The sequence below is a fragment of the Bidens hawaiensis genome, unplaced genomic scaffold (genome assembly GCF_021521415.1).
Source record: "Bidens hawaiensis isolate Kalapana, Puna unplaced genomic scaffold, B.hawaiensis_p1.1 tig00043642_1, whole genome shotgun sequence".
NCBI lineage: Eukaryota > Viridiplantae > Streptophyta > Magnoliopsida > Asterales > Asteraceae > Bidens > Bidens hawaiensis.
The window spans coordinates 67,877-90,444 of NW_027497745.1; the positions used below are offsets into that span (position 1 = coordinate 67,877).

Here is a 22,568-nt window from a genome sequence, read left to right on the forward strand (position 1 = left end):
TCAAACTTATTAAATGCATCTTGTTGCTTTAGAAATCGTTTACCTACGAAAGAAAACTATATATTCACCATCAAATTTTCCTTGAATTTTGTTCAAAATGTATAAGCTGCAATGACTTAAGATTTATATAAGTTGTTAGGAACTTTATTATTGAAATTAGTATGCAATAATGGCTAAAAACCAAGAAGACACGTAACAAAAACCACTGGCGAAGCTTACTTAGGGCCGGGGTCTCTCCCTGGTTTTTTCGCGTAGTAGTGTAAATTTATCTGTTTTCGTCTGAAAATTTTTATGCGTAGTGTAAATTTAGGCATTTTCGGCCGAAAATTTGAGTCTGGCCCCCATCGTTTGTGAATTTTTGTATACATTTTGAGTCCCCCCCTCCCGGTGTCTTAGTCCAAGCTTCGCCACTGACGAAAACAACTACTCAAGCTACTAATTATTTCAATATTGATAAGATCATTTGTAACACGAGCAGTAAGGATGAAAAATGAAATTGAACTCAATACGCAAACTAAATGCGGAAAATTTACGAAAGGAGACGCACATTAGAAACTTTCATGGTATGGGGCGTGTATGATGTTAGTTGACACCCAATCCGATCTCTCAAAATACATACTCGTTTACCTAACCCTACACATGAACATTTTAATTTTATTTTCTTTTGTTCTTAGTTAATAGTATACCCTACCAAACTAAATTTTAGTTTTATATTTATAATATCCTTGTGCAATAGAATTCTATACAACCTTTAATAGTAAAAGAAAATGTATTTGAAAATTCTAATGGACAATTAAAAATAATGGGTATATCCAATACTCATCGCACATTACTCGGTAGATATCCGACAAGTATTAAGCCGAAATTGGGACACCGTATTATAACCGAGTATGAGACTAGTTACTAATACTCATCCCATTGACATCCCTAGCAAGGGAGATGTGCGGGTCCATGTCAACACTTCACATATTGACTGGTGAGTTCCTTCACTGGTGGCACTCTTCTCCAGAAACGCCCCCTTCTCTCTCCTCCACATCTCAAACCGTCCCTCCTCTCCAACCGATACACCTTTGTGCACAGGCGGCTTCCACACTCTCTTCTCGTCACGTCTGCAGATGACCCTCCTCTTCTCGTCACATTTGCAAATACATTAACTGAAGGAAGTTTAACTATGATCAAACTCTACCAACCAACCAAATGTAATATAGGACACATCTATACAAAGCATGTAAATATGTAATAGATAACCTTGACAAACTTTCAAAATCTTCATTTCCCCATAACCAAAGCATTTGGGGACCTTTATGAAAAATGTTGAATCTATAAACCCAATGTATAAACTTAAAAAAGCACAAGGGGTCAAAATATAAAACACACATTCAGACCTGCTAACCAACTTGTACATCATACATTAAATCTTGTACATGTCTAAAAACAAGCAAATCTCATCTCTACAACAAAAGTTGATCTATTATAAGTAGTCCCTTCCATCTCATGAAACACCCCACCACCCATACAACTAAAATGAGCACAGTTGCATCTTTATCTTCTTCACTGACTCTTGATCTTCTTGTTTATGTTTGTTTACTTGTAATTATCATCTTATCTTCATATTTCTTGAATATATTATGGGTGAAGCCTCAAAGATTAAGAAAGAAACTTGAAAGGCAAGGAATCAGAGGGCCAAAACCCTCTTTTCCATATGGGAATGTGGGTGAGATGCAGAAAATCCAGTCTGCTGCAATCTCCATGAAAGCTTCAAGCTGGTTCATCAATGGAGACTTTGTTGGTGATGACTATACTTGTATTCTGTTCCCATACTTTGAACAATGGAGGAAACAATACGGTATGTTACACCTTATCATGCACTAACTATTATTTATTTGATTATTATTATAAAATATATAAATTGATTTTAAAACGGCTAACTCACACACCCATGATTCATGATTTGAAAGATATACCTTATTTTCCATTGTTCACTTTTAGGAATCGTAAGATTAAAATTGATTGGATCAAATGACTTAAAAATCCTCTTTTCCTCTTTAAATTTAATGATGTAATTTCTGTTTTGTTTTTGGTCCTGTCTAATAGCCGGGCTTTAGTTATATATCTCAGCTTTCCTAAACAAAAACTCACAAACCCATTAATTTTGCTTATAAATTTAAATTTAATATTTTTATAAAAAGTGTATAATGAATTTATTGAATAATTAAAACATTCAAAATGATATTTAAACTTATATAAAATACATTTAAAGAAGCTATAATATGCAATAAGTAATGTTTTGTGGGTTTGTTAAGATCGATACTTAACCTTGAATCATTTGTTGTCTCTATATTAAAGTTTGAAGTTAAGTTGTTTTATTTAGTTTAAACTAAAATATAACAGGCAAAGATATATTAGCTACAAAAGTTCATGATTCTATAATGATCAATCCATGTACTTTACCTTTATTCTTCTAGGGTTTGGCATGATTGATAAGATAAATAGATAGTTGTGTTATTCATATGCCAATGATCTCGTCCAAATGGTAAAGGTGAGACATTCAAAGAGGTTTTAGATAGGGTCGGGACTCGAAAGGTTTTCTCATCTATGATATGTTTTATGGGAGATGAATGTTAAAAAAATTGGTTTTAGATAGGGTAGCGACTCGAAAAGTTTTCTGATAGGTTTCATGGGAGATGAATGTTAAAATTTTTTTTTGTGTTTTTAATATGGTTTGCATTTTAATTAATCAAATAGATTTATGATAATTCCACTTCGTTCACGTGTCATGACACTAGGTAACTTGTTAAACACACCTTTTTAACTAGTTAGACCCACATGAATTAAAAAGGAAAATTCATTTTTTTAAATATATAACTATACTATAATCGCTTTAATATAATAATAATAATAATAATAATAATAATAAGGAAGAATCATCATCAAGTGTATATAACCAAATATACTTATAATTAGGAGTCACCTGAATATAATAATATAATATTTGTGATGGCCAAATTGAGACTCCACGATCAACAATATTATATTGATGTTTAAATGTCACTGATATATGTATACCCAACGATCAATAATATTATATTGATGTCTTTAGTAGTATAATATTTGAATACTTCGGTGAGTTATGATAAACTGTACACTTTCTTGATGAAGAGACACGTTGTGTGGGACATAATGAGATGTGGCAGTTTCATTATTAGTGTCATTCTATAAATCGAATTAAACAAGTTATTTCTCTAGAGAAATAACAATAACAAATATTATATTCCCACTTTGTTGTATGTTAATATATATACGGGTAAAGATCCTAAGAGAACCATTAACAAATTGAGAATTTTGAGAATCATTTTGGACCACTAAAAAAACCCTCTAAAAAAGTATTAAAAAAATTATAAAACAAACAAAACCGAAAATTTTAAAAAAGTAAAAAAAAAAACAAAATTCTTATATTTCATTCCGGTTTCATTAAAAAAAAACGAATTTTTTTCTTTTTAATTCGTATTATATATATACACATATGTATACTTTCATTTAATCTCTAGTTACGTAATATACACATATGTACATTATCATTTACCTTAAATTATACATATATGTATAGGAAAAAACATGTGTGTACATATTATACATATATGTATAATAAAAATAACTGATTTTTTTTTCTTTTTAATTCGTATTATACCTATACACATATGTATATTTTTATTTAATCTCTAGTTATGTAATGTACACATATGTACATTATCATTTACCTTAAATTATACATATGTGTATAGGAAAAAAACATGTGTGTGCATATATGTACATATTGTACATATATGTATATGTATAATTTAGCTAAACCGAGAATTTTTTTTTTTTAGAAACTGGGATGATAAATAAGAACTTTAGTTTTTTTACTTGTTTTATTTTTGTGTTTTTTTTTGTTTTATGATTTTTTTATTTTTGGGTTTTTTTGTGGTCCAAAATGGTTCTCATAGTTCTCAATTTCCAAAAAGTTCTCATATGATCCTGATTCTATATATATATATATAAAAGATGAATATATATATATATATATATATATATATATATGGGTAAGGATCCTAAGAGAACCATTGGCAAATTGAGAACTTTGAGAACCATTTTGGACCACTAAAAAAACCCTCTAAAAAATATTAAAAAAATTATAAAACAAAAAAAACTGAAAATTTTAAAAAAGTAAAAAAACCAAAATTCTTATATTTCATTCCGGTTTCACTAAAAAAAACCAAAATTTTTTTTTCTTTTTAATTCGTATTGTACCTATACACATATGTATACTTTCATTTAATCTCTAGTTACGTAATATACACATGTGTACATTATCATTTATCTTAAATTATACATATGTGTATAAGAAAAAACATGTGTGTACATATTATACATATATGTATAATAAAAAAAACTGATTTTTTTTCTTTTTAATTCGTATTATACCTATACACATATGTATACTTTTATTTAATCTCTAGTTATGTAATGTACACATATGTACATTATCATTTACATTAAATTATACATGTGTATAGGAAAAAAAACATGTGTGTACATATATGTACATATTATACATATATGTATATGTATAATTTAGCTAAACCGATAATTTTTTTTTAGAAACCGGGATGATAAATAAGAACTTTAGTTTTTTTACTTTTTTTATTTTTGTGTTATTTTTTGTTTTATGATTTTTTTTATTTTTGGGTTTTTTTGTGGTCCAAAATGGTTCTCTTAGTTCTCAATTTTCAAAAAGTTCTCACATGATTCTGATATATATATATATATATATATATATATATATATATATATATATATACCAATATTCGTTTATATTGGCATACAAAATATGATATATGATTATAGTCATCTAAGTTGTATTTTTCGATTTTGGCAAAACAAGATGGTCCCTATACCCACATGACTGCCCACATATGAATAGCATTATTTTGCTGTAAGTTATCAATATATATCATCGATTGATTTTATATTAATTTGAAGAAAACATGTTAAGTGATGAAAATTTTCCTAGATATTTTGAAAATATTACTATCTCAGCACGACACCTTGACATTCACCATGATTATTTCTTAACTTACCTACGTGACATGCGGCGAAATCAGCGGATAAAATCCAGGTGACGAGTCAACACGATTCAGTCGGTATTAGCTAAATTCGTTATGGTGCCCAGAACTTAACTTGAAAAATAAATTCGTCACATTAATATATTATTAATAAAAAAACCCAGAAAAAATATAGCGACACTCATATACAGTATTATTAAAAAAAATTAACATATTCATTCGGTCGGTAAACTCGGGGTTAGTGAAACCCGAGCATTACGACGGTGAGTTGATATGAATTCTGTCAGTATTAATTACGTTTGTACAGTATAAACAATGTTGGCAAAACCCGAGCGTTAAAACCCAAAAACTAAATTTGTCAAATTAACATATGGAAAGAGTAACATATGAAAAAATAAAATATTTAAAACGATATTTATTTGGTCGACAAAACCCGGACAATGATAAAACCCAAGCGTTATTCCCGGGGTTGAGGCGGTAACTTGACTTGAATTCGGTCGATTTCAGTTGCATTCGTTATAATTCCGGAACTACATAAAAAGTGAAACAAAATATAAAATTTGAGGTGGACCAACGGGATGACGTAGTTCGGTAAAATTTGGGCGTTGGGAAAACCCAAGTGCTGAGGTTGCGAGTCTATGCGAATTCAATTGGTTACCGTCATGTTCTTTACGATACTGGAACTAAAACAAAAAAAAACATGTTTGGTTATATTCGTTCTGGTACCGGAACTAAAAACAAATTAGTGTTCGGTCAGCTTCCTTTACATTCATGCATTAGCTGAAACAAAATATATATATATATATATATATATATATATATATACTTATGGACCAATATGATGCCGTCAAAACTCAAATGGCCACATAGGACACTTGCGACATCAAAGCTTTTAGTTATACTAGGGGTGTGCATGGGTCGGTTTAGGGCGGTTTTGAGCCAAATCCATAATCGTAACCGTTATGTCGGTTAATGGATATTCATAAGTCATAATCATAACCGATCCATTATGGCGGTTTCAGTTAAGCGGTTTTGAAGGTTATAACGAGTCGGTTTGGATCGGTTAACCGTAACCAAAACAATGTATTTGCGCCTAAAAGTTTGGTACCAAATATTACAAAAAAAAAAAAACGACATTACATAGTCCAGCAAAATATATAATCCACAATATTAATACTAAATATTAAAAAAAGCCCAACATATAATCCAACAATGAAATTCAAGTTAATCAACAACAAACGTTGAGCCAAAACCATCAAATGGTATAATCCGACCGTATGTTTGGTGGAAGCTAGCCTCAAACATATTTTTGGTTAACTAAATGGGTCGGTTCGGTCGTGGCGGGTTTGGAATTATCTTTAACCAAAACCGACCCGTATTTGACGATTTTTGAAAATTCACTAAACCCAACCACCGGTTATGTCGGTTATCGGTTAAAATCGGTTCGATTACATCAGTTATGGTTCGGTTAAACGGTTATGCGGTTAAGTTGCTCACCCTAAGTTATACTATATAAATAAATATAATTGTTACGGGAAAAAGAACACTTGAAGGCATACTCGTCGTTTAACATTTAACATGTATTTAGATAATATCAATATCGGTGGATATTACTACCAACCAATAACAACGTGATAATGGGTAGGGCTGTTCACAAGCCGAGCCGAACCGAGCGAAAGCTTGCTCGTTGCTTGGCTCGTTTACAACCGAACCGAACGGCTGAAATTCGAATCGAGCGAAAAACGAAACGAGCCAAAATCGAACCGAGCATTTTTCGATCGAACATTGATCGATTTCGAGCATTTTTTATTTTCTTTTCACTTTAAAATTTTCAATAAAAAATAAATTTGAAGGCTGTAAATAATATATTTTGTAAACAAATTAGTAGTTTTTAGACAAACGTATAATATGTTGTAAATTTTTAGGAGAAAGAAGTTTGAAGTGAGATATAATGAACATGTAAACAAACTTTTAGTATTCTACAAATTTTAATCGAACTAATAAAACTATAAAATTAACGGAATAGGAAAAATTTAAAAGGGTTTAAAAAATTATATACTTATATTTTATGTGTTTTGTCTATATATTTATATATTCGTTCATATATAATTATATATAAAATAAATTAAAAATATTCGAGACGAACCGAACCGAGCAGACCTTTGCTCGTTGCTTGGCTCGTTTACAAACCGAGCCGAGCAGAGCGGCTCGCTTACAATCAAGCAAAAAAACGAACAAGCATTTTCCGAGCAAATTACGAGCGAGCGGCGAGTGAGTTCGAACGTCGAGCGGTTTGGACAACCCTAATAATGACACAAGAAAAATATTTGGGTTAAATAAAATTTTGATATATGATTGTACTAGAGAAAATTACTTTATATAGATATATTTTTTGTTTATAACAAAGTTGTTTTTCCATCTACCAATGGATAATACTAGGAGCATGTTGTATATTGACCTATTGGTACACTGTTTTCTTTTTCATGAAAGAGACGTTTCAGTGTTCCTCAGTTCTGTTTTTCTATTTTATGTTCAAGGCGAAAACAAAAATAAGAAGAGAAAGTCACGTGGGTCTAGTTACAACTTGTGTACCAGACAAGACTACAACTCAATAAATAAAAGAAAACAGCTGTGAAATTTATAATTATTTAGGAAAATCTCAACAACTTAAATTATTGGCGATTTTTAACTTACTACTAGTTAAAATTTTTCATTAATAAACAAATTTATGTGACATCACCTTCTTGTAGAACTAAAATATTAAAAATAAAAATATCCCTCTGTATCCTTACGCTTGAGCCTAAATAAAAGTTTTATTTGACTAAGGATATCATCTTATAAATTTTAGTTTATATTAAAACTAGTTTTTTACCCGGCGCGTTGCGCCAAACAGGTTGGTAAATCCGAACGTTGGTAAGACACAAGCATTACCAGCCCTAAGTGTTGCGGTAAGTTGGCGTGAATTCGGTCAGTTTCTGTTACATGTGTTATTGTACGGAAACTAAAACAAAAAAAAGTTATAAAAATTGAGATGGAACATTGGGATAGCGTTGGTCAGTAAAACTCGAGCGTTAGTAAAACCCGAGTGTTGTTGATCCCTGACGGTGAGTCTATGCAAATTTGGTTGGGTTTTTCACGTTCGTTATAAAGCCGGACTACAAAAAATAAATTGTCATTCGGTCAGTTTCGTTACGGTACTATAACTAAAACAAAATGCGCTAAGTCAATGCAAATTACGTCAGCTTTTATCACATCCGTTACGGTATATTGGTATTGAAACTAGAGGGTAATAAAAAACAAACATAACAAAGATAATTAGAAATATAATTATCAAAGTTTAAAACAAAAGACAAAAAAAAAAAAAACTTGGTCCAATGAAATCTTGCCAAATAGACCAATCATAGTCCAGCGTCATCAAACTTCTCTTTTATATATATTAGTAATATTCCTCTGTGATGAAATATTAACAAAAATTTAACAATTACCCATAGCATATCACACTTCTTTTCTCTTATTTGATTTATAGTTAAAGCCACTACACTCTTTTTAAAAGACGGTTAAATTAAAGTCTCACATCACAATCTCACTATTTACATGGTTGTGACGTAATACTTTTAACATATCTATTTAGTCTTACAATGGGGGAAAGATGATTGAAATTGGGATACCATAATGGTTTCCGAACGCCTCCACTAACAAGGCGTCGAAGATTTTCTCAATAATTTATTATAAAAATTTATATTTACCCCCTAGAAAGATATAATTTAAACTTAAAAGTTAAAAGTATGTATCATCCATCACCTTTTCTTTTTCATTTGGTTGGAGGTAATGGAATGAAGGAGGAATAGAATGGACAAGAGAATGAAATGGATTATTACCATTCATTTTCCTTGTTTGGTTAACTTATAGGAATGAAATCATTTATTAATTTTTATTGTTTGGTATCTAAAAAAATTAAAGAAATGAAATAGAAATAATAAAAACACTTCTATCTCAAAAAAGTGAATACTTTTTAAACCAAAAAAAAAACAAACCTACAATGGCGACAGTGGTAGCTCCGACGACGAAAATGGTGGTGGCGGTGGCGATGGTGGTGGCAACGGTGGTGGTGTCGGTGGAGTTGGTGGTGGTGCCGATGGTGGTGGTGGTGGTTAGGTGATGGTGTTGTTGAGAAAGTAGGTGAAGGAGGAATGAAATGAAAAAAAGAAGGGGGGTGGGAATGAATATATCTGATAGAATGAGATTCCATGTGTAATGGATGATTCCATTCAATTGAGTATCCAAACACCACTTTTTTGATTCTTACGTAATGAATTATTCCATTCCTATTGTCATTGCTACGTACCAAACGCTACCTTAAGTTACAAGTCAACTTAGTTAGGCTTATAAGGTACAAGTCACCTAAGCTGCGCATGCTAATACTTGAGATGTTTTTTTTTTTGAATTTCCTTTTTATATAATGAGCTGGGTGGAATATTGGTACTGTTGTTTGACGTGATAATGTGATATATGTCTTGTTGCTCTTTCTTTTCCTTTTGGCCATGGAATAATGCAATGCAAATATACACCCACAAATATTGTGTTTCAACTTTATGTCCCCACCTCCAATCCTCCACATTTATTGGTTACTAAATAACCCAAATTAAAACTTTAAACAACCCAAATCCAAATCCCAAACAACCTAATTGGTTTGAAAACATAATAGAGACTGTAAAACCCTATTAACATATCTCAAATATGGGCATGTCATGCGGGTGTGTTGCATCGTGTATAAAATTTGTATGTATTTGATTCTAACAGTATATATACGGTCATTGTAAAAAAACTTGAGTATGACGTCAATATACGTGGACGATTAGTGCAATTAATTTATACTTAAATTTGTTTAGTTACTTAGGACTTAGGGGCTTTTGGTTGGTAATAGGATAAACTCAAAGGATCCTTTTTTGAAATATCCTAACGAAAATTATATGCGTTGAATTGACTATTTGTTCCTCCTCACACATGCATTAAATGCTAAAGAAACAAAAGGGCCTTTTTTAATATATATATATATATCTTCTACCGTTAATTATTAATATAACTCCTAATTGGATATAGATTAGATCTAAACTTGAGATCTAATGCTAAGGTCTTAAGGTTATATACTTAAACAAACTGATTGACCAACGGCAATAACTAATTAATACATTCACAACTTAACTGCTAATCAACATTTCACATGTGCCATTGTCGTTGTTTTGGCTGACGATATTTAAATGTATCTAACTTTTTTTTTACAGATGAAAGTTGAAGCGGTTGGGTTAAGTTGACCCGAAACAGTTTCTTTTTATAACAGTTTCAAAACAACAATAATAATAATAATAATAATAATAATTGGATTTTAAATTAAACAATTTTTCTAGCTGAGAACACACATTAACTATTGTGTTTTAACCATTTTTCGTCGATTATTTTAAGGCGTAAAAAATTAATACAAGTCCTTTGTTATTTCTTTTAAAAAAGAACTCAAGAATTAAATAAGTTGTATGCCTTGAGGAGTTGAGGACACACATTGTGAATCTTTTGACTCGTTTCCTTTTCAGTCAAAATTTGTTACCTGCTCGATCTATTAGAGATAAAAACATAATTTGTGTATTATTAAAGAAGTGTTTGGATGCAGGTTCAATATTTACATACTCAACAGGGCATAAGCAACACTTGTATATAAATGATCCTGAACTGGTTAAGGAAATGAACCAGTCCATCACACTTGGACTGGGAAAACCTTCTTACATCACCAAAAGACTATCACCTTTACTTGGAAATGGTATTTTGAGATCAAATGGCCATTTTTGGGTTCACCAGAGGAAAATTATTGCCCCTGAATTCTTCATGGATAAAGTCATTATTCATTTTCACTATTGTCCAACCAGGCAAACTCCATGCATATTATTAAACAAAGGGTTAATTGAGTGATAGGGTCGTGTTATAAACTTATAGCAGTAAAGGTTCATAACGCAATCCTGTCACTATGAGAAGATCGTGTTATGGACTTATAGCTGTGAAGTTAAACAAAGGTTAATTGATTGATAGGATCGTGTTATGAACTCATATATTGTCGTAAAGGTTCGTAACATGATTTTGTCATTAGTGATAATATTTTGTTATGAGCTTATTGACGTAAAGCTTCATAACATATTACGATCGTGTTATGAACTTATAGTCGTAAAGGTTCATAACACATTCCTACCATTAAACAAAAGTTTAAATATGATAGAATCGTGTTAAGAACTTATCTACATTAAACAAAAGGGTAGCTGAATGACAGGATCATGTTACGAAATTATAGTTGTAAAGGTTCATCACACGAACCTATAATTAAACAAAGGGTTGATAGAACGATATAATCGTGGCATTAACTTATAGTCGTAAAGGTTCATAACACAATCCTGGTAGTAAAAAAAGGTTAACCGAATGATAGGATTGTAATATGAACTTATAGTCGTAAATGCTCATTACACATTCCACAGAATGATAATGATACGATCGTGTCAAAAACTTATAGTGTACAATCTTTTTTCTTAATTAACTAGGGCATGATGGGGCTCATGCTGGAATCAGTCGAACCACTTTTGCGAAAATGGCAAGCGTGCATTGACACTCAAGGTGATCTAAAAGCCGAGATAAGAGTTGACGATGATCTACGGGCTGTTTCCGCAGATGTGATCTCAAGGGCATGTTTTGGAAGCTCTTACACCAAAGGCAAAGAGATATTCTCCAAGCTTAGAACCCTTCAGAAAACCATCTCCTCTAAAGGCATGCTCTTTGGCCTTCCTACTCTCGGGTAAGTTTCAACAATGTTTATAAAAAACCGTTACAAAAGTACCCGACAAATGACAAGTTTATATGAAACAGTCAAAAGAAGGATGTGAAGAGTTTGGAAAAAGAGATAGATTCATTGATATGGGAGGCTGTGTGTGAAAGAAAATGTCAAGAGACGCCATTGTTGAAGAAAGATCTTTTGCAAATGATCTTGGAGGAAGCCATGGACCATTTTGCAAGTAAAGAAGAAAGCAAAAATTTCATTGTTGATAACTGCAAGAATATTTACTTTGCGGGGCATGAATCCACAAGTGTGGCTGCATCATGGTGCTTGATGTTGTTAGCTTTGTATCCACAATGGCAGACTCGTATCCGTGATGAAATGTCTCAAGCGTGTCCTAATGGTTCGCTTGATGTGGACTCGCTTCCTAAGTTGAAATCGGTAAAGTCTTTAACCATTATCATAACGGTTTTGTTTTAGCTGTTTATCTGGTTTTGATTAGAGATGGCAAATTCAAACATGACATGAAAATAGTCAGGTTTTGGATTGTCATATCTAGCCTTTTAATAAGCGGGTCATGTTCAGGTTGGCCTATTTAACCCGTATAGTTAAAGGTCAAACCAAACAGGTCAACCCGCCAACCCATTTACGACTTGTTTAACCTGTTTATTACAACTCGATTAATGAGTTTATAACATGATTAAAGCTGGCCAGCCCGTTCAACACGTTTAGAAACGTTTAGAAGCATAGGTGAAACGAGTCGTGTTTAGGTTTAACTATTTAATTTTATGGGTTGTTTTCAGGTTGACCTGTAGGTTAAAAGCCAGCCCAACAGGTCAACCTGCCAACCCATTTAACCTATTTTTACAGCCCAATTAACAAGTGTACATGGGTTAGGATTGATGTTTCTAACACAAATAAACAAACGGGTCATGTTCGGGTTGAAATTTACCCCCCAACCCGAAACAATTAGCATCCCTAATTTCAATAATCAAAAACCACATAATCATTTCCAAACCTCACCTATATAGGTAACAATGGTGATTCAAGAAGCAATGAGGTTGTTCCCACCAGCAGCATTTGTGTCAAGAGAGGCACTAGAAAGGACACAAATAGGACACTTAGACGTGCCTAAAGGCGTCTGCATATGGAGCTTGATCCCGATCCTACACCGTGACCCTGTCATATGGGGACCCGATGCCCATAAATTTCAACCCGAGAGGTTTGTTAACGGTGTAATCAAAGCATGCAAAGCCCCACAAGCTTATGTCCCGTTTGGAGTCGGTGCTCGGTCCTGTTTAGGCCGAAACTTTGCAATGGCTCAGTTAAAAGTGGTCATCTCACTTATCACTTCAAAGTTCACATTTGCTTTATCCCCAAATTATCAGCATTCTCCTGCTTATAGAATGGTTGTACAACCAGGACACGGTGTCAACATCATCATTCAAAAGTTTCAATAGAGATGAGATTATTGTATGCATTCTAATATATATAACATGTTTTGTAGAATCAAGTTGTTTTGATATAATAATTGCAAGCATACATAAAACATTAAAACTTTCTATAGGGTTTCTTTTATGCATGTTGGATGAAGATCATAACCACAAACATGACACGAAAATGCCCAAAACGCCCCTCGTTTCTTGCAGAAATCACAGATGTATGCTTTTGCCAGGTCGAGTTCAAGAACATGTTCGTGCTTAATATCTTTAACCTGTTGAGGTAATCCATCTTTTTCCTTAACTAACAACGTTTCTATCTCTAAAATCTTTGATTCTGTAAATGGGAAGGCTCGAGCACCGTATGATGAAACCAATTCTCGCCCGTTTGTGGTAACTGTTTTCCCATCCGGTCCTAGAAAGATCAAACTTGGGATCCATTTGACTTCAAATATTCTGCAAAGATCTTGTCTAGTTTTACTGTTGAAAGGGACAGCTGGCCATGACATTTTGGTTAAGTTGAGTTCAAATTCTTTGAATCCCGATCGGTTGAGATGAATATGACTTCAAATTGTTGATTATTATTGGTGGTTATGTTGTTGTATGTTTCAATGAGTTGGGAAGTGAAGTCACGACACGGTGGGCACCAATACGCACCAAAGTATAGGCCTATCGTCTTGCCAACGAGGTCAGATGCATATATCTGCAAATCAAGATTCGAGATCTTTAAAAGGTTAACCTGGGTCAACCAAAGTTTTAAACTTTTTTCTTCTTGGTTGATTGATTTATTTGACAGGGCGTTTGGATCCATGTTTTGTAACAAGATGAGTGCACATATCTGCAGTGTCCTGAAAACCTTTACATGGGTCAACCAAAGTTTTGAAATTTTTGCTTCTTGGTTGATTGATTTGTTTCAAGGGGTGTTTGGATCTATGTTTTACAACAAGATCGGATTCACATAGCTACATCCAATGATCCAAACATCTCCTTAAACTAGTTGTTTGACCATCAAATAGTTAGATAGTCAGAAACAAAAACTGTTTGTCAAAACCTTAAAAAAATCAGATGAGTTTCAAAACGAAAATCCAAGACCTAAAGAACCAATGAGTATATTTATTCAACAGTAACCAAGTTTCCTAAGTTCTCGATAAAGCCACTCATTAGCTGATTCAATCTTAGAATAATCATTTTATAAATAAAGTTTTTTAAAATTAAGTGAGGCAAATGCAACATCTATGAATCTTGGTTATTAGTCAGTGATTATATTTTTTTATTTTAATTTAACTTAAATTGAACAATTATGAAACTTGATTATTATTTAGTGAGGTTTTTCTTCACCGTAACCTCCTATTTCAAGTTAACTGACCAAAAATAATCACTAAATAGTAACCAAGATTCACATGTGTTTCATTTGTCTCACTTAATTAAAAAAAATCTGAAAAAAAATTATACAAGATTGGACACCAACTAAAAGCTGAGTAACTTCAGTGAAAAACTTGAAAAACTTTAATGCTTTTGGATGAAATTTTCGATTAAATAACAAGAATCACTGACCTTTCCACCTTTACCGTTAACAAATGAATCATCAATACCATTCGCAAATAATTCATTTAAATTCCGTCCTTCGCGTTTCGCCTCATCTAATGCCTTCAGCTCTTCTTGTCTTTTTTTAGTGAAAGGATATGCATCCGCGCCATAATCTTTTATGAGCCCGACTGCATCTTTAGCAGGTAGTTTTGTGCCAGCATCCAATAGCATAAAAGATGGAATTTGGTTAACTTTGTACACATTACCAATAATTTTCTGTAAGTTTACATCAAATGGAACCACAAGCCATGGCATGCCCTTTATGTGCTCTTTAAATCCATGTTCATCGCGGTCAAATGATACAAAAATAACCTCTAGTTCTTGTCCAGTTTCTTTTAGCGCATTGTATGCTTGCACAAGTTGTGGGATAAAAGCCTTACAAGGCCTACTCCAATTTGCAGAGAATAATAAGCAGATTGTCTTATCTTTATCTAATGGTAATGGTACCTAACAAAGAACAAATACTTAAGTTTTTCCAAGACTTCAAATATATTTATTAATAATGTGTGTTTGATATGATTAAGCTTTAAAATGAAGCCATTTAGCTGGTTGTGCACATTAAAATTAACTTTAGGCCACCTTGGACCTGTTTTACGTGTTCAACACATTTGATATGCTCCTTGTTAGGCCTGTAAACAAACGAATGAACTAAGTTTAACCGACAAACGATCGAACACGAACAACTAAACAGACAAACTTTTCTTGTTCGTGTTCGTTTGTTAAGAAAATGAATGTGTTTGTGTTCGTTTATGTTTGTTCGTTAACATCAAAAATGAATGGTTTCGAATGTAAACAAACAAATTAAATTGAACATAAATGAACAAACATAACTAAGAAAAAAACCAATTAAAAGTGCATGTGACCAACAATGTGTTGGGCCTAAAAAGTTATTAGAACTATACTAATTGTCACAAGCCTAAATATTTACTTGTATATATTAACAAACATAAAAAAATGAACTTAAACAACGTAAACTTATTAGAATATAAATGAATGTAAATAAACGAACATAAACAGATTTAAACAAACGAACGTTCACGAACATAAATGAACGAACGAGGCATGCATTCATGCTTGTTCATTTTAAGTAAATGAACAAAAAGTCTTATTCATGCTCTTTCGTTTATAAAGAACATAATTGAACTCCTTGTCGGATGGTTCACTGAATGCCCGGTTCGTTACAGGTCTACTCCCTGTATAGCTAAATATTATGCGTGTACCCTTTTGGCCCGTTAAAGATAAAACATAACCTAAACCGTTACATAAACAAGCATCGAGCCAGAAGGCACACACTGAGATTTAGTCATACAAGTTGCATCAATAGAAGTATTTGAAACTTCACTATAAAATCATGAATCAAATAACTTTGCCCCCAAAAGATTGTGATTAACATGAAATTTCTGGTGGATATTAAAGATCCAACCTCCAACAACCATGCTATCAATTGATCGGATTCATATGAATAGAAACAAATCAATCAAAAGACAGCATACTTCAAATCAAGTTTAGCAAAAAGCTTACATTTTTTATTAAATTCTTTCATACCTTCTTTTCACCAGACAAAAGATGATGAATTCCTTCTTGTTCCATGATAATCTTGAAGTTCTGAGTGCAAAAGTCAGCAGATTCACAGGCATCTCCTCCCATGGCACCTTGATAAAATATAATTCACTTCAATTAACTTTCTTGAAATAGCAGGAGATGCTTTCCACCCTTTTTTTTCTTGATTGCTTGTGGTTCACTCTATTTAGCTTGAGAATATTTACCCTTTTATTATTTTCAGTTTATCAGCATGATATTTGAGGATATTCTGTTATTCCCATTTGAAAATCACTGTTGTGTTTTCATCAGGTCTGCAGACTTTCAAGTCTTTGGATTGGTCTTTCAAACTTTCACAAGTTAAATGAGTAAATTACCATTTTGCCCTTGTAATAAAATATTACAGCTGCTTGAATTTTGTACCAATGATCACTTTCACTGAAGATCATGACAAATATTTTGTCTGCAAACTCAAGAGTTTCTATAAAACCCTTATGATCAACTTTGAATCATGATCGAGCAACATGCGACGTGAGATTAAAAGACTGATATCATCCGTTAGCAGAAAATTTATCACAGTCCACTGATGCGGTCCCTTTGAGACCCTCCTTGCATCTCTTTATCTTGTTTTATGTTCATTTGAAAATCACTGTTGCCTTGCACACCAGGGTCTGCAAACTATCTAATCTTTAGATTGGTCTTCCAACTATCAAAAGCTAAACAAGTAATTTACCATTTTGCCCTTGTAATAGTGTACCCCATGATCACTTACACCAAAGACACAGGTGTAAACTAGCCTAGCCCGAGCTTGGATCGTTTATTACGTATTAACTATTTATTATTTTATTTATAATCTTTTGCATAAATATTTATAATTACAATTTTGAGTATAATATTACTTTTTATCATAAGTTTATGTATTATAATGGTTATTGTATAAATATACTAAATATAATTTACATAAAAAACGCTGGTTCCGGCTCGAGCAGATCTCGAGTAGCTCAGGGTCAAGCTCATTTAATTTTGTTTATCAAATGAACCAGAATAAAAGCTTGAGTTTGGGCTCGAGCCTGTCTAAGCTCGGCTCAATTCGAGTTTCTAACGAGTCAACCTCTAGTAGCCTGGCTCCTCACATCCCTATTTGAAGATAATGACAAAGATTCCGGCTTGGCATTTCATCAAACACTTTGTGTGCAACCACTTCTTATATTGATCAATTTTGGATCATGTGGAGTTAAAGACTGATATTGATATTATATTGTACCAGAATTTATCATGGGCCCGACTTCTTATCTTGTTGATGTTAATCATAATCACATTTTCCGATTGATTGCGACCGTTCTGATTAAACCCTAAAATATTATTAACAAATTAATTACCACACACTTTTTCCTGAACTAAAATGGCGTTCATTGGTTCCCAAACCCTAACGCCGGCCAAAATACTCAACACTCAGAACCCACCACTCCGGCACCGGCGGCCTCCGACGCCACCGATTCTCATATCCACGAAACTGTCAGACGTAAACCCGGTTCAGTTACAAGATCTCTGCAACGCCTGCAACCACTCGTTCCACCGGTTCCCTGATATCCTTCCCGACGGACGAGTGGAGCCGGTGGCCGTCGATAAACTCCGGCTCGCACTCGCACACAGCTCCGTCGTGGTTTCTGTTTTCGCCAAGCCGGAGCTTGTTACCGGCGGCGAGTGGTACCGGCGAATGATTCCGTTGACGCCGGGTAGTGGACGGCTAGCCGGGTTCGGTAGAGCTGTGTCGGATAGTGCGTTAACTGCTTCAATTTATGATGTCATGGTATAAACCCTAGAAACCCTAAAAATTGGATTCAAATACTTGTTATTTGGTGGTTTAATTCATCTTTGATTTTGGGCTAAAAGAGAACCAAAAACCGAAATGTTGGTTTTGAGATTATGAAAACAGTTCGGTTTATGTTATTTTCGTTTGGGTTCGATTCGGGTTGCCTCATTTGGGCTTGATAATTTTGGACCGAAATAAAAAAGTTGGTCAAAAATAACGAATTTGGCCTAATTTGTTTGTTAGTTAGTAGATTAGTATACATTTGAGGTTAAAATATTTGGGTTAAACGATATATTAAACTGTTATAAGTTACAAAAAAAGTAAAATAAAAAATAAAAACCACTAAGTTCAATTCGGTTTAGTTACACGCAAAACCGAGTCCGAATAAAACAAACTGTCGGTTTTTGTTTCCGTTTGGTTATTTCAGTGGGGTTTTTTGGCTTTATGGTTTCAGATCGGTTTTTTGGGTTTCATGCACATCCCTAGATTTGATAATTAGATTCTGTTATTTGAATTTATGTTCATTTAAACTTGTATCAGTTACTTTGTAGGTACTCCCTCCATTACAGGGTCGAGGAATCGGGCGAATGATTCTTCAAAGGACCATAAGGTTTGTAAATTTACAGAATTTCATGTTCTTCAGGTTATGGATACGGTTTGACCAGAAAAGTCAAAGTTTTGTTTTTTCACTTTGGTTGCAGATTGCTTACAGGTAAAGGTATATATGACATAGCAGCTCTATGTTCTGATCAGGAAATGTAAGTTTGATGCAAATCATATGTTAAATATTTAAAACAAGTAAGATGGAATATGTATGTTAACTAGAGTGTGAATTGTCTAAATTACCCTCAGGAGTTTCTTCAAGGCTTGTGGCTTTGGAGATGATATGCTTGGATCTACAACAATGATGTATACTAGGAGTGGCAATGATTTAGTTGTGAGTGCTGGTAGGAAATTACTACTGGTTCCATCAATTAGGAAACCTTAACATCATGTCAATCAAACAAGGGATGGTTTGATTGATGTATATCATTAAACATATTAATTTATAGCATTTGAGTTGTTAGGAATCAATATGATTCTCATCTTCATAGAGGATATTTTAACATAGCCATGAGAATCTGTCAATAGAAAACTCACGGGCCACATCAATCTTCAATACTAGAGGTGTTAAAAAACCGGTTAACCGGCAACCGAACTAAACTGGTTCGACCCTAAAACCTGTTTCTACCAAAACGGTTCCCAAACGGAACCAAACTGTTAGTTCGTATATTGGTTCGAGTATTTCGTAGTCAAACCGGTTTTCTTGTCTTAAACTAGTTAAAACGGGTTTAAAACCGACCCGAACCGGTGCGGATCAGTTTGGCTACTTCTATGCTTATACCGGTTTTCGGCTCCGATTGATACTTCAGCTTCCAGACTTGAAGATCTGGCTCTCAATTTTAACATTTTTGGTCCACGTCCTAGTAAAGTAATAATTATCTAAAATCACCAAACATGTATCAACTATCAAACATCATTTCTTTATGCCAGTATATTATTTAGAAGCATATATGACTATTAACATTTCTTTTGGGCCACGGTTCAACCGGTAGAACTGTGTCACATTTTAGAAAGCTCGGCAATAACAGATTACTTTATCACTCTTTCCAAAGTGAAGCGAGTGAACAGATAGATTTTATTATTCTTGGTTAACTAATGATTAGATGTGATAGGTATACGTGACAATAGCAATTATTATTATTATTATTATTATTATTATTATTATTATTATTATTATTTTCAAACTGTAAACTTTTATAAACAATCAAACAAACACCCACAAGCTATCTTCACAACCCGAAGAGAAGCCACCAAAAAAGAAAGCAACAAGAAAAAACTACATCAACGAGAATTTATACTAATTCGACCATTCTATACTTCTATTTTTAATTGAGTTACTTTTGGCCTTTTGATACAAATTTTCTTTTGTCAAATTAGTGGTATATGTTTTTCTCATATAACAGGGTTATGGTTGTAGAAAAAAAAGTATATTTATAAAATGGGTTAAAATATATTTCTCACATATTGGTTAATTATAAATTTATAATTGATGATAAGTGTTACGAAGTTTTGAGTATAAATGTGTGAATGAATGTCTTAAATATGAAAGTGGTAAAAGCTTGTCCAGATCGATGTAGAAACAAAATGATGAGTTGTTTAAAAGGTATAGCATTTACTACTCCATTGAATCTTTATGGCATGTTTCACCATAAGTCCTGTCCATGCGCAGGGGGGGGGGGGGTAAGCAAAATTTGGTTTCTGGACTGGAATTTCTTCAAACTCGTGCGTGCCCCACGAGCTAGCGGACACGAATGCCGAAAACCCGAGCCCATGTAAGGCAATTCCAGTCTTTAACTGGTGTGAATTTCAAACATCGGCAGCAAAAGATGTTCTTTTATCTGACCACGTTGAACCTAGCGAGGTTCTTGACTGAAACCGTTCCCCAAGTTAATGAAGGGAAAATGGATGCTCATTCAGTGAGCGCGGTTTAGGCTTGGAATCATTCGGATTTCTAGCTCCAGAATTATGTCTTGAATGGTATGGTGGATGCACTATACAATATGTATTGCAAGGCCAAGACTGCCAAAAAATTATGGGAGTCTTTAGACCGTAAATACAAAACAGAAGATGCTGGTACTAAGAAGTTCGTGGTAGATAAGTTCTTGGACTTTGACTCAAAAACTGTTATGAGCCAAGTTCAAGAGTTGCAAGTTATTATTCATGATATTCATACGAAAGGAATGTCGCTTCGCGAGACATTCCAAGTTGCTCCTATGATTGAAAAGCTACCACCAAGTTAGGTTGATTTCAAGAACTGTCTCAAACATAAGCGAATGGAGATGACCATTATAACAAATCATAATAAGAAATAAAATAATCAAAGAAAGAAATGAAGAAATGAGAAAGAAAAGAGAAGAAATAAAAAGGAAGAATGGAAAATATAAAGGAAAATTCCATCCCACATTGGTGGAGGAAAGAAAATGGAAGACTTTCACCATGGTATAAATAGGATTTCTAACTCTTGTCCCACATCGCTAGATTACAAAACTTGTAAGCTCTTTATAAGGAAGAGAGTTCACATGATTATATTCTTATGTGCCAAATCACACCCAGTAGTCCTAGCGGAGGGTGCAGAGCACCTGACGCGCATGCGCACGAGCGAAGAGCGCAATGTTGTGCTTTGATGGCGCACTTCGCTTAAGGGCCGCCATAGTATTTTTGCACCTTCGCGATACGCGAAGGAGTATGCTTAAGCTTCTTCGCGATACGCGAAGTTGTGACGTGAAAGTTACGCAGCATTGACACGTCACCTGACACGTGTCGAGCCCTTGGTGTGAGGATTGGTGCTAGTATGAATTTGTGTAATCAAAGTAACAATTATAGGCAATGAACACGATTGTAAAGGTTGGACAACAAGATTTATATGAGGAAAAGCCCTTGGTAACTAGTATCCCGCCGGCATAAAAACCTCGGGTAGTGAAAACTATCACTACCAATTATATTAAGCTCAAAAGAATTACAAGAGATGTAATCAAGGCTGATCGTGATTACAGAGTGTTTTTGCTGAGGGTTCTGGGTGTGATATGTGTTGTGTTATGACCAGCTATGATTCAATGATTAAATACACAAAATTCTAACAGTTGCTAACTAAACTCCTATTAATCCGGCCACGTTTGTTTACTCTTTCATCTTGACCTTTTAAGAGCGTGGAGGAGAAGGCAAGACCTGGTAAAATATCCCATCCGTAAAAATAGGAATTCCAGTAAGCACGTGTTTTACCTGCAAAAATAGATTAGAATACAACTGAAGTCGACTGTTAAGGATCCTTGATCCACCGAGAATCCTTAGTTCTGGAAACAGTTGCCAAAAATAGTTGATCCTCAAGGATCAAGAATCCTGGTCCCAACAATTGCCCCCAAACATGATAGGTGTGAATGGATAACAGCTGTCATGTTTATCCCGAGAAATCTGCATCGCAACCGTCGATTAGAATAAGATGTGACCGTCGCCTTTCCAGCCCCTTCCAATCAGCAAAATCACACACAACGACCAGAGTTGGAAGAATTAGTTCTTCTTTGTCCTGAGAGACTCTATCCCAAATGGGAATTTGTTGCCAACCCGCTGAATCCTCAAGAGTAGGATAGCGGATCCAGAGGATATGTGATCCTTCTATTACTGATTGACTAATTATAATCTTGTTGCTCTTTGTGCAGTATCCAACTTATCAGATCTTGTCA

At 33.8% G+C, this 22,568-nt stretch overlaps 1 protein-coding gene and 2 pseudogenes across 3 annotated transcripts; 2 read left to right on the top strand and 1 right to left on the bottom strand.

The window, feature by feature from the left end:
• The first annotated feature begins 1,292 nt into the window (after nt 1–1,292).
• On the top strand, nt 1,293–13,370 carry LOC143594444 (cytochrome P450 714A1-like; annotated as a pseudogene). Its single transcript, XR_013146333.1, has 5 exons — nt 1,293–1,846; nt 10,768–10,991; nt 11,678–11,931; nt 12,003–12,351; nt 12,942–13,370. The product of XR_013146333.1 is annotated as a cytochrome P450 714A1-like (transcript).
• Nucleotides 13,371–13,379: 9 nt separating this feature from the next.
• On the bottom strand, nt 13,380–16,966 carry LOC143594443 (putative nucleoredoxin 3; annotated as a pseudogene). Its single transcript, XR_013146332.1, has 3 exons — nt 16,482–16,966; nt 14,904–15,383; nt 13,380–14,052 (listed from the first exon to the last, which is right to left on the bottom strand). The product of XR_013146332.1 is annotated as a putative nucleoredoxin 3 (transcript).
• Nucleotides 16,967–17,877: 911 nt separating this feature from the next.
• On the top strand, nt 17,878–19,364 carry LOC143594442 (GCN5-related N-acetyltransferase 3, chloroplastic-like). The gene is made up of 4 exons (XM_077073761.1): nt 17,878–18,285; nt 18,840–18,898; nt 18,990–19,046; nt 19,141–19,364. Exons 1-4 carry the CDS (start codon nt 17,878–17,880, stop codon nt 19,274–19,276), a joined length of 660 nt encoding a protein of 219 aa, XP_076929876.1. The 3' UTR covers nt 19,277–19,364.
• Nucleotides 19,365–22,568: the final 3,204 nt, after the last annotated feature.

What these genes read in the sequence shown, in the direction of transcription:
- LOC143594442 (XM_077073761.1), top strand. Translation starts at nt 17,878, where the DNA reads ATGGCGTTCATTGGTTCCCAAACCCTAACGCCGGCCAAAATACTCAAC. An exon ending in ATTCTTCAAAGGACCATAAG is followed by an intron (nt 18,899 to 18,989) that starts GTTTGTAAATTT and finishes CTTTGGTTGCAG; the next exon opens with ATTGCTTACAGGTAAAGGTA. An exon ending in CTATGTTCTGATCAGGAAAT is followed by an intron (nt 19,047 to 19,140) that starts GTAAGTTTGATG and finishes AATTACCCTCAG; the next exon opens with GAGTTTCTTCAAGGCTTGTG.